At 42.5% G+C, this 12,849-nt stretch overlaps 1 protein-coding gene across 2 annotated transcripts in view; it reads left to right on the top strand.

The window, feature by feature from the left end:
* The window catches only part of CNTNAP5 (contactin associated protein family member 5), a 298,904-nt gene that overhangs the window by 76,376 nt on the left and 209,679 nt on the right, over positions 1-12,849 (top strand). For both annotated transcript variants that reach the window (XM_057430057.1, XM_057430056.1), the window contains exon 3: positions 1,687-1,880. In XM_057430057.1, the coding sequence (XP_057286040.1) occupies positions 1,687-1,880 (194 nt within the window). The remainder of the gene's footprint in view (positions 1-1,686; positions 1,881-12,849) is intronic.

The following is a 12,849-nucleotide window of genomic DNA, read 5'->3' as shown; positions in this document are numbered from 1 at the left end:
TGGTGAGGCACTGGAACAGGTTGCCAACAGAAGTGGTAAGTGCTCCATACCTGCAGTGTTCAAGGCCAGGTTGGACAGAGCCTTGTGTGACATGGTCTAGTTTGAGGTGTCCCTGTCCATGGCAGTGGGGTTTGAACTAGATGATCTTAAGGTTGTTTCCAACCCTAACCATTGTATGATTCTATGAACTCTATTTCCCCCTTTCTCTCCCATTGTGATTGTGTTTGTTGTACAGAGAAGTGCTTTTGTAAACCTCACTAATAATGGCAGCACAAACAATATGATGGTTTGCAGAAGGAGTGACTGTGTGAAAATTTGCTGGTTTGGAAAGTTTATTATGGCTTTCACATCCTTCATAGCTCTGTTGTTCACATATTTCTAAGACTGTCCTGTAGTGACAGGACAGGGATAATGGCATAAAACTTAAACAGGGGAAGTTTAGATTGGATATAAGGAAGAAATTCTTTACTGTAAGGGTGGTGAGGCACTGGAATGGGTTGCCCAGGGACGTTGTGAATGCTCTGTCCCTGGTGGTGTTCAAGGCCAGGTTTGACAAAGCCTTGGCTGGCATGGTTTAGTGTGAGGTGTCCCTGCCCATGGCAGGGGGGTTGGAACTGAATGATCTTAAGGTCCTTTCCAACCCTAACTATTCTATGATTCTATGATTCTAAGACTGCAGTGAACTTTGGGTGTGTAGAGAGAATAAATGTATGCAAGTAGAAACAAGTTAAAAAAATAATCAGCCATAATTTAAGGGTGTAAAAGAAAGCAAGAGAACATTAAATAATATATCTCATTCTGGGAGGATTTGCATTTAGCTATAAACTCTCATTGACTGTAGTGAGTGAAGTGGTGAAATTCAAGCAGTGGTTGCAGTTGTGTATTTCATTGGCTTGGCATTACCATGAATCCGTTTAAGCTCTAAAAAACTCAAGGGATAGTATATATGTTTACTTTTAAGGGACAAACATGAGTTACAAGCTCTCAGTTTCCATGTGATCATCACTTCTGAAGTTTCCATTCCTGAATGGTAAAGTAGGTCATGGAAGCAGATAAGTTGCAAGTTGCATTTATCCTTGTGGAGATCTTGTTTGTTCTTTTATTTAAGATAACATAAAAGTTCATTCAACAAGCATCTTGTGTAAGGCAAATGTTACTTTCTAGTCCTTTTTATCAAATGGTCTCTAGCTTTTCAACATACTGTTCGAAGTGCATTTACAACCTGTAATTAAAATTTTTCTTTTAAAAATTAAGAGGGCTCAAATCCCAGTAACTAACGTTTTTGCATGTCCTTCAAAACACAGCAGTAAAGAAAATGTCAAAGCAAATAAGCGTGAAATCGGTAACCCCAGATTTGCACAAGCCTGCAAAGAGAGGATAAATACAATTTTTTTTTTGTTGTGACTGATTATGTGCCAACCTCACTGGTGCTTGTCCAGCTGCCAAAGAATAAATTCCCTAAAATATCTAGAAATTCAAAATTCCTTATGAGTTCAGGTTAATTAAGAAAACCTTAAGGAAGCACACCTTATGTAGCGTATTTTCTAATACAGATATACAAACAAACAGCTGTATGTTCAGAAAGTAAACTTCTGTGATGACCTGAAATAGTAATGTGGTTCTTTTCCAAGTGTATTTCTTGTGCTGTCATTGTCATCTAAATTATCTTTATCTAATCTGCTTCAGGAGCTGGTGGCTGGTCCCCGCTGGACTCAAATGAGCAGCAGTGGCTCCAGGTCGATCTGGGAGACAGAGTGGAGATTGTTGCAGTTGCTACGCAGGGCAGGTACGGGAGCTCAGACTGGGTAACCAGCTATACACTGATGTTCAGCGACACCGGCCGCAACTGGAAACAGTACAGACAAGACGACACCATCTGGGTAGGTCTGAATTGTGGATGTTGTTTGTCCCCAGATCTTCCTGGTTGGGCTTATTTTGGCATTTGGAGAAGCAGCTTTGGTTTCAGATCAGAGGAGTGATGTAGTGGTGAGAGAGCAGGCTCTGCAGAGTGTTTTGATCTAAGTGGGTTATGTTACTTACTGTCTATGTAATACAAGTTTAGGCCCTCAAGACTACATTACTTTTCAGACTGAGGATGCTCAGGGCACTCAAAATGACCTACACGCTTCTGTGCCTGGTTGGCTTTGATTCAGGCACACCAGGGTAAACGGAGCTAATCACCTACATAGTTTCTCCAGGAAATATGAAAATTAACTCTGTGTCTTATGCAAGCTTGCTAGTCAGAACAACAGAGCTCATGCTGGGGGAGGTGGGTGGTAGATTGCTCCTCGGCTGGAGAAGGCTGGAGCTTCAGTGAGTTGTGGGATGATTTAGCAGATGCGCTAAAAATGCTCAAGGCTTTTCCTAAAATTTTAATGCAGCCTTGATGCTTGCTGTGTCACAAGTTCAGCGTGTGACAGGTGCTGTGATTAGGACTGCTTGCAGTAGCAGTACCACCTCAGGTGTGGGTGGAGAGTTTAAAAGTCTTCCTTTTATATGGAAAATGTGAATTGTTAACAAATGTTAGCATCCTCTCTGTGCTATGTTCTGTAGTTCTGAGGGAAAAATAGCCCTAGTAGCATAACAGTATGTGGTGGTAAATGAAATGCATTCTTCGTGAAAATTAAAGGAGACGTTTTAAAAGTGACAAAATAGAGTTCTGGTTTTGTGTTAAATTTTTGTTTGGTTAACACCTTGGTTAAATACTGTGTTATGAAAGCAGATTATTCTTCCAGAACTTAATGACTGTGAATGAGGAGAGTTGTGCAGCTGGAAGAGGAAAAAAGGGCTGCTTGGCTTTCCTCCTGAACATTTTGCAGACAATCGGGGTGCTGTAGAGGGAGGTTAACTTTTGTTGTTTTAAAATCCATTGCACTGACACTGTCTTTTTATCATGGTTTGATTTAGGGAAAGTGAATGAAATCCTTCTTCCTTTAGAAAGGCAACTTTGTCCTAAGGATGATTATAAAGTTGTCAAGTGTGGCTCTGCTTCTGTTGCTTCTGAAGTCATATTATTAGGCTGTCTTTGCTCCAAATACTTACACCTGTTTGTTTGGGGTATTGTTTGTTTGTTTGTTTGGTTGGCTGATTTTGTTTTGGTTGCTTGGTTGGTTGGTTTTGTTTTGGTTTTTTTTTTTGTTGTTTGTTTGTTGGTTTGTTTGTTTTAAACCAGCGGAATTTCATTCTGGACTAAATATAGGGATCAATTAACCTGCCTCTTGACTTCTGCCCTTACGACTCAAAAATCCAGAACTGAGATATTTTTCGCACATGTGGTGTCATTAAGTGGTTCTTTCCCTGAAAATATTATATGCCTTGTTAAAGTTTTGTATTAAGATCAATTAATTTTTTATTATGTTTAACTCTTCAGCCCTTTCCTTTTTGGAAACCCTTGAACTTTTATTTTATTTTTTTTTCTTAAATGGAAACTTGAAAGGACAATACTTAGAATTTACCATAGCAAATCTTCATGTCTTAAGCATCTAGTTCTGTAAGTTTCAGATCTGGCACCTAATAAAAGCAAACCTAGTGGGCTTTGACAGTGAATTAGAATTTATGATTAACCTAAACTCCCTTGGTTTCCTTGATGATATCATAGCAGCCTTCCAGTATATGAAGGGGGCTGTAGGGATGCTGGCGAGGGACTATTCATTAGGGACTGTAGTGACAGGAAAAGGGGTAATGGGATAAAACTTAAACAGGGGAAGTTTAGATTGGATATAAGGAAGAAGTTCTTTACTGTAAGGGTGGTGAGGCACTGGAATGGGTTGCCCAGGGAGGTTGTGAATGCTCCATCCCTGGTGGTGTTCAAGGCCAGGTTGGACAGAGCCTTGGCTGGCATGGTTTAGTGTGAGGTGTCCCTGCCCATGGCAGGGGGGTTGGAACTGAATGATCTTAAGGTCCTTTCCAACCCTAACTATTCTATGATTCTATGATCAGGTGAAAAGTTGATTCAGAGCAGACCCTGACACAAGTTCTAAAGTGGACCTGGAAGCTTGCTTTCTGGAGGGGAAATTTTTGTATGCTTTTCTAATGGAAACCACCACAGGTTGCAGGTGATCATTTTGTATATAACTGAGGAAAAATGAAATTAATTTGGATATGGGAAATGTTACACTGGGGAAGGATCTAAATATTTTTCCCCTCATGTTAGTCTCTGCAAGTCACACTGACCATGTGAGCCGGTTATATAATTCCAGTCCAGAAGAACAATTTGCTCCATGTTCGCAGGCAGAGGGCTTGAAGGGATTGTTGGCAAGAATTGCTGAGCTTTGCTGTTGGAAGTATCTGATAGCAGGAATCCAAAGTCAGCTCATTTGACATTTCATTAGGCTCTACAGTCCACCTAAACTGGCAAGTCTCATTAACACCCAGGAGCTTCTATGCCTGCCTATGGAATTAATGAAGATCAAGAATTCCAGCTGTATAATTTTTATGCGAACTAGAGAGAAAGTTGATTCTTTTTTTCCTGGCACTTTTGGATTTGTTTCGTGGAATTAAATTAGGTCTTGAGAGCCATTCAGAGCACAAAGAAGAAAGCCAAAGAGGTTTGCAGAATCATGTATAGAATTTTAATTCCAAATTTTGCAGCATTTGTTTTGTTAGCAGCAGTCATTTCCATAGGCTTTTTACTAAGAAAAATAGTGTGCTGTCCAGCCACATGTTGAAGGTTTCCCTAAAAAAAGTCAGATGCTTGGACAAAATGAGGACAAGCTCGCGATGGTGCTTTTCTTAAACATCTGGCTGTTAAACAGCTGTAAGAAAAGATCTGCATTGCTCACTTCTAGAAAATAACGTTAACCTCCCTTAAGGGAAGGCAGCGGAGTGGACCATTTCACAGAGCTAGGAAAGCAGTGTCGCAGGGTAACCTCCACTGCCACGATTTGTAACAGTGTACACTGTATCAATCTGTCGCAAGACTGGTAGCTTCAACCTTAGGAATCTGTACCTCTGCTGGTTTGGCTGGGATAGAATTAATTTTCTCCATAGTACGTAGTATGGGGATATGTTTTGTATTTGTGCTGAAAACAGCATTGATAATACAGAGATGTTTTAATTATTCCTGAGCACTGCTTACACAGGGTCAGGGCCTTTTCATCTTCTGCCTCCTCACCAGCAAGCAGGCTACAGGTGCACAAGAAGTGACCCCAACTGACCATGGCTATTCCATGCCATATGACATTATGCTCAGCATACAGAGCTTGGAGAAGGTTGAGTTCTCGGGGACTGACTGCACATTGGTTTATTTTCATTTACGTCACTTGTCTTTCTTTGGTTTTATTTCTCTTTGCTATTTTCCTTTCCGTTGCATTACTGTTGTTATTATTGTTGTTACTATTATATCTTAGCTTATTATTTAGCTTAGCTCCTGGTTGGGGTTAAACCATGACAGTCCTTTCTGCTGCCCAGTGTGGGGCTTGAAGGGTTTAGAATCATAAAATCATAGAATAGTTAGGGTTGGAAAGAACCTTAAGATCATCTAGTTCCAACCTCACTGCCATGGGCAGGGACACCTTACGCTAAATCGTATCACCCAAGGCCTCGTCCCACTTGGTCTTGAACACTGCCAGGGATGGAGCATTCACAACTTCCTTGGGCAACCCATTCCAGTGCCTCACCACCCTTACAGGAAAGAATTTCCTTCTTATATCCAACCTAAACTTCCCCTGTTTAAGTTTTAACCCGTTACCCCTTTTCCTGTCACTACAGTCTCTAATGAAGAGTCCCTCTCCAGCATCCCTATAGGCCCCCTTCAGATAGTGGAAGGCCGCTATGAGGTCTCCATGTGGCCTTCTCTTCTCCAGGCTGAACAGCCCCAACTTCCTCAGCCTGTCTTCATACAGGAGATGCTCCAGTCCCCTGATCATCCTCGTGGCCCTCCTCTGGACTTGTTCCAACAGTTCCATGTCCTTTTTATGTTGAAGACACCAGAACTGCACACAATACTCCAGGTGAGGTCTCACAAGAGCAGAGTAGAGTGGGCAGGATCACCTCCTTGGACCTGCTGGTCACGCTCCTTTTGCAGCCCAGGATACGGTTGGCTTTCTGGGCTGCAAGTGCACACTGCTGGCCCATGTTCATTTTCTCATTGACCAACACCCCCAAGTCCTTCTCCACAGGGCTGCTCTTAATCTTTTCTCTGCCCAACCTGTAGCTGTGCCTGGTATTGCTCCGATCCAGGTGTAGGACCTTGCACTTGGCATGGTTAAACTTCATGAGGTTGGCATCAGCCCACCTCACAAGCATGTTGAGGTCCCTCTGGATGGCATTCCTTCCCTCCAGCATATCAACTGAACCACACAGCTTGGTGTCATCGGCAAACTTGCTGAGGGCGCGCTCAATCCCACTGTCCATGTCAGCGACAAAGATGTTAAACAAGACTGGTCCCAACGCCGATCCCTGAGGGACACCACTCGTTACTGTCTCCAGCTGGACATTGAGCCATTGACCACAACTGTTTGTGTGCGGCCATCCAGCCAGTTCTTTATCCACCGAGTGGTCCATCCATCAAATTGATGTCTCTCCAATTTAGAGACAAGGATGTTGTGTGGGACAGTGTCGAACGCTTTACACAAGTCCAGGTAGGTGACGTCAACTCCTCTACCCCTGTCCATCAGTTCCATAGCCCCATCATAGAAGGCCACCAAATTGGTCAGGCAGGGTTTCCCCTTAGTGAAGCCATGCTGGCTGTCACCAAGAACCTCATTGTTTTTTGTGCCTTAGCATGCCATCCAGGAGAATCTGCTCCAAGATTTTGCCAGGCACAGAGGTGAGACTGACTGCTCTGTAATTCCCCAGGTCATCCATTTTCCCCTTCTTGAAAATGGGGGTTATATTTCCCTTTTTCCAGTCATCGGGAACGTCACCTGACTGCCATGATTTCTCAAATATGATGGCCAGCGGCTTCGCAACTTCATTTGCCAGCTCCTTCAGGACCCACAGATGGATTTCATCAGGTCCTGTGGACTTGTGCACGTTCAGATTTTTAAGATGGTCTCGAACCAGTTCCTCTCCTGCATTGGGCCCAAGGTCTTCATTCTCACAGTCCCTGCATCTGCCTTCCAAGACTTGGGTGGTTTGGTCAGAGCCTTTGCCAGTGAAGACCGAGGCAAAGAAGTCATTCAGAACCTCAGCCTTCTCCAAATCCTGTGTAGCCACTTCTCCCGAGGGATTCCAGAAGGGGTCTACGTTGTCCCTAGTCTGTTTTTTATTTGCTACTTACCTGTAGAATCCCTTCCTGTTATCTTTAATACCTCTCGCCAAGTTTAATTCTAACTGAGCCTTAGCTTTCCTAACCTGGTCCCTAGCTTCCCGGACAACATCCCTAAGATGTTTAAGATTATAAGAGATTGACCAAAGCATAGTAAAAGATATTTGTCTCTGCTAACAGTTGCAGGTCACAATATTGACCCATCTGTTCTCGATATTAGTTTATCTGATCTGCATCATGCTTTTTTTTTTTTTTTTTTGTTGTACATGTTAGATTGCTGCTGGCTTTTGCAGTTTACTGTGCTCTATAGTGATTAGTGGTGTTTTGCCTGGGAGATTTGTTATTAAAACATTGACCTTGAGCTTAATCTGGTATTTGGGCTCGGTACTGAAGCCATTACTGTACTTCAGATACCATCTCATGGAGACAATTAACAATTATATTTCTTCCTCTGAGAGCTCTTTTTATGAAGGAAATACAGAATGGCACCTTTGCTACCTTTTTCTGTAATCATTTCTCCCTTGTTACAATAACTTCTTGGTATCTTGGATGTCCTCAGGTTTAAATACTTCTATTGCTTTTTCTTAGAAATATTTCCCTGATACTTTTCTACGGTTAACAAGCAATATAAGAATAGGACACAGGCTCTGTGAGAGTATGGTCATGGCTGGTACAGCATGTGGGGCAGTATGGGAGTCTAGAGAACTTCTCATCTTCTGTGGTATGGAACTTAACACCTATAGGAACCTGTTGAAGAATGTTTGGGAAAAAAATGAATAAGAAAAGGCCATGGCTTACTACACTGTGCTGGACCTTGGCCAGCATCTGCCAAACGCTGCTCAGTATTATATAGCACACTGAAGAAGAAGAAAGGGAAAATAACAGAAACTGTAGCTAAATCAGACACACTAAATCAGTCTAAAAAAAAAGAAACAATGTCTAAAAAGAAACAATGGCAGCAGTAGTCAGCTCACAGCTTGCTTAGTAGGGGATGAAGAGCCTTCTCCTAAGATGGAGCAGGAGAAAGATTCAAAAGAGGCAGCCTATTCTGCAGCATCGCTGTCACAAGAAAAGGAAGAGGCTGAAATCATAAATGAGACGGAAACCACCTGATCCCTGATCCCTACCTTCAAGCGATCTGCAAGATATGCAAAAAGATTTTAGCTGTCAAACAGGAGAGCTAATTCTCAGCTGGCTACTCTGATGCTGGGGTAACTGGGGCCCGTTGTCAGGAATCAGGGGGTGAAGAAGCCTGACAGCTAGGTTCTCTTGATAAGGATAAGGCAATTGACAAGGGATTGGAACAAAGGCAGGAGTCCTCAGTCTTTGGCAGTGACTGCTGTCAAGTGTGAAGGACAGATATGCCTTCAAGGAAGAATCTGCAAATTCCCAAAGCAAAGAGACCAACATTGATATCCAGTGTCTGAGGGAACTGGAGCTTATCTATAACAACCTGTGTGATGACCAGGCATTCAAAGGCCCAGATAAAATCCAGTCCCTGTGATAAACATTTTTAAGAAATGCATCAGTGTCATACACTTGCACCTTGGTGATGATGAGCAGGGCAGACACAGAGGCACCAACTATAGAAGAACTGACCAGACAATTGAGAATATGAAGATAATTTCACTTCCTCCATGTGGGCCTGTCTTGGCTGTGGACAAACTGACCCAAAAAATGTCCAAGCAAGCAGAAAAGGGTAGGTGTTCCTCACACATTCCAACCAAGGCCTCAGCTATTAAGAGCCAGCCTTTCTCAGTTCAAGGGGAAGCATACTGGTGGCACACAGTGTGTGCAACCCTGTGGTTCTTCCTGCACAACCAGGTGAACAACATAAGGAAGTGGGATGGTTAACCTCCCTGGAGACTAGGAGCTTGGGTACAGGAACTGCAAGGAAAAACAAGAAATAGAAAGCATCCCTCCAGGGAAATTACTGCTCCAGTGTCTGTTGGGCAGAGTAGAAGGGCTGATCATACTTTTGACCCTGATAAAGGGACTTCTGTTTGCAGTTACAAAAAAGAAGTTATGAAGACTCCAACGAGGATTAGAGGGGCCTTGTGTTTGGCCAGGCAGAGGAAAGGGACAGCCAGTTTTACTGTACTACATGGATTTGATGGCCTGGCACATCAGCCCCACAGGAGTATAAAGCTCTAGTGGACACTCATGTACATTGTACTCTAATACCATCAGATTACAAAGGGACAGACTCCATCTGTATTTCTGGAGTGAGAGGAGGATCCCAAGAACTGTCTCTGGGAGGCTGAAGTGTGCCTAACTGGGAATGAATGGCAAAAACATCCTATTGTGTCTGGTCTGAAGGCTTCATGCACCCTTGGCATAGACTGCCTCTGGAGAGGGTACTTCAAAGATGCAAAAGGGCGCTGGTGGGCTTTTGGCACAGCTACCTTGGGTATAGAGAAGATTAAACAGCTGTCTAGCTTCCTGGTCTCTCAGGGGAGCCTTCTGTGGTGGGATTGCTGTGGGTTAAAGAGCAGCAGGTACCAGCTGCTACCATGGCAGTGCACCTGCAACAGTATCACACCAATTGAGACTCCATGGTTCCCACCTCTACATTGATCCTGCCGCTGGAGAGTCAAAGAGTGATTAGTAAGGCTCGTTTTACCTTTTAACAGTCACATATGGCCAGTCCAAAAAATTTAGCAGAGAGTGGAGGCTAACAGTGGATTACTAAGGCCTGAGTGAACTCACACTGCTGCTGCAGAAGACATGCTAGAAGTCCAAAATGAGCTGGAGTCAGAGGCTGCTGAAGGGGATGCAACTGTTGATATTGCCAGTGTGTTTTCATGATCTCTCGGACAGCAGAGTGCGGGCTACAGTTTTTTCTCACATGGGGGAACATCCAGTTTGCTGGAACCGACTGCCCTTGAGTGGAAACACAGTCCTGCCATTTGCCATGGATTGATACAGACTGCACTGGAGGAAGGCAAGACTCACACCTTGACTGTGGTGGCTTAACCCCAGCTGGGAACTAAGCACCACACACAGCCACATGCTCTCTCCTCCTGCCAGCAGGATGGGGGCAAGAGAATTGGAAGGGTAAAAGTGAAAAAACTTGTAGGTTAAGAACAGTTTAATAATTGAAATAAAATAATAATAATAGTAAATTGTAATGAAAAGGTACATAACAAAGAAACAAAAAACAAGTGGTGCAAATAAAAACAGTTGCTCACTGGCAACCAGCCAATGCCCAGCCAGTACCCAGGCAGAAGCCCACCAGCCAATTTTCTCCTAGCTTTATATGCTGAGCATGATGTCATATGGTTGGAATATCCCTTGGGTGAGTTTGGGTCAGCTGTCCCAGCTGTGTCCCCTCCCAACTTCTTGTGCACCCCCAGCCTACTGCAGGTGGGGTGGTGTGAGAGGCAGAAAAAGACTTGATTCTGCGTAAGCGCTGCTCAGCAGTAACAAAACCATCCCTAAATTATCCACACTGTTTCCAGCACAAGTCCAAAACATAGCCCATACAAGCTGCTATGAAGAAAATGGACTCCACTCTAGCCAAAACCAGCACATTCTTGCTTTCTTCTTTGGGAGTGGGCAGGAGCACCTGTTAAAGCGGGTTTCAAGGTAGGAGTCTCCTATGTCAGTGCAAGGTGGCAAGTTAACAGTTTACCTCTCATCCACAGGAAGTGGAAGGGTTAAAATCTAGGTTGTTTTGGAAAATGCACCATTTCAGAAATCTCAGATGGTTGGTTGGGAAACACATCCCTTCCCCCGGCTTTAACTTTGAAGATTTTTCTCTCTGTCCGTAGGACAAGATTTTAGTACTGTGTCCCGCAGGACTTTAGCTTTTCAAGATTTCATTTTTAAGTTTTTGTGCATAGCTAAAAGGGCTGTAAGTTTACCTATTTATTGGTTTTTTGTTTCAGAAAGTTTGCTGTTCCTAACTTAAGAAGTGGTCAGAACTGATTCACAGCTCAGACAGGGCTGTAAAATCTGAATCATTATTGCCTGGGGATCATTTAGATGATGTCTACTGTATCAATATAAAATACTAATGTGCAATGGACCTGTCAGGTTCACTTATACAGCTTCTGTTTTAGTAAAACTATCTGGAAGTTTGTGCTTTGCTGTATGGATGTTACTGAATGTCTCACACTAATAACTTATTGATGAAAATATAATTCATTTGCAGCTGTTGAACGAGAAGGTTATGTAGCAGTATAGGGGATCTAGATAGTCTGGTGAATTTGTTTTCCGAAGGTAGTGTAACTATGTGGAGAACCATTTCACAGAATAGGAATATACTGAATTGATGAAAAGAAGGGTGTAAGAAGTGCATGTGTTTCAAGGCAAGTGTTTGATTTCAAGTAGAAATTTGAGGTTTCACTTTGTTTTCATATGTTTGCTTTCCAGCAAAGGAAAATGGGATGTTGAAATTTCTTCTCTACTATCTCTTTTAAACTAAAACTGGCAGAAATATTTAATCTCTACTCAACCTAAATCAATTTGAACTGCATTTTTTCCCAGCCCATCAGCATGATAGAGAGACAAAGTTATGGCCTGTTCCCAGATGGCTATACTATAGAGGTCTCTTGGAGGAGGATGTACTGACATGGCCTTTCCCTGCTGTATGGCCGTTATGGGCCATTAGTCACATGATGGTGGAGACAGCAGGAAGGCAGTAGCCCCTTTCGTAATCTCTGAGTAAATCTGCCTCAGTGAAACTTTTCCTAATATGTCTTCACAATTTTAATGCTCCATATTGCAAGTGGTGCTTCTGTAAAGCTGTTTCCAGCCATCTGGGTGTAAATTTTGTCCACCTGTATGGTATGTGTCCTTCAGTGCATCTGAAACCTGGGTACATAAATTCTTTATTGGGCTGTCAATAAGACAAACAATTGCCCACCAGTATATATGACATATCACTAGTAAAATTTCCTTTCTCTTTGTAGAGATTACAAGGCTTATTATCCTCCTCTCATGGCATGCATACAGCTCCCATCAACTTCACCGTTAATGAGTGCTGCATAGACAGATCGCAAGGAGAATCAGAAAACCTCTTACATTTTCACTCAGCCTGTGTTTATGGTGTTAGTAAATTCTGCAGCTGGAGTTGAAGACAAGACAGATTAGCCATTTAAAACCAATTTTCCAACCCCATTTGTATTTAAATAATCGTGTTACAAAAGGACTCTACGGTTCAGAGCAAACTAGACTTATAATTATATTTTCAGTATGGATAAATCAGCTGTGTGTGGACACACTAGCTATTGATTGGGAGACATAAAACATAAATCCTATTGCTTGTAACAAGTAAATGATTTTTCAGTGTTTTTAAGTGTTGAATAATTCAGAATTTACTTTACCTGCATACACACACAGCTTGAGTCAGTCCAAATTGTGCATATTACTGGGACAAAAGTGTGGGCTGTGATACAATTCTATTTCATTTCAGATAGCAATTTTTATTCTATCTGTATGGAAAAATACAGTACAAAGCTGAAAATGCAATTATGCAGGAAGGAAAGGGGATGAAGCAGGCATAGATGTATGCAACAAAAGGAGAAAAAAGGTGTTCTTTAGACTAAGTTTTGAAAGGAGAAGGGGAAGCTGTAGAATTGGAGATAAAGGAGACTGCTTTGACAGTGGCAGAGAAGGCTCTTATATTAGAACAA

The sequence above is a fragment of the Pezoporus wallicus genome, unplaced genomic scaffold, assembly GCF_028554395.1.
Source record: "Pezoporus wallicus isolate ANWC-B61680 ecotype Strahan unplaced genomic scaffold, APGP_CSIRO_Pwel_v1 contig_5261, whole genome shotgun sequence".
In the NCBI taxonomy this organism is placed as follows: domain Eukaryota; kingdom Metazoa; phylum Chordata; class Aves; order Psittaciformes; family Psittacidae; genus Pezoporus; species Pezoporus wallicus.
This window is presented reverse-complemented; position numbering and strand designations above follow the sequence as displayed.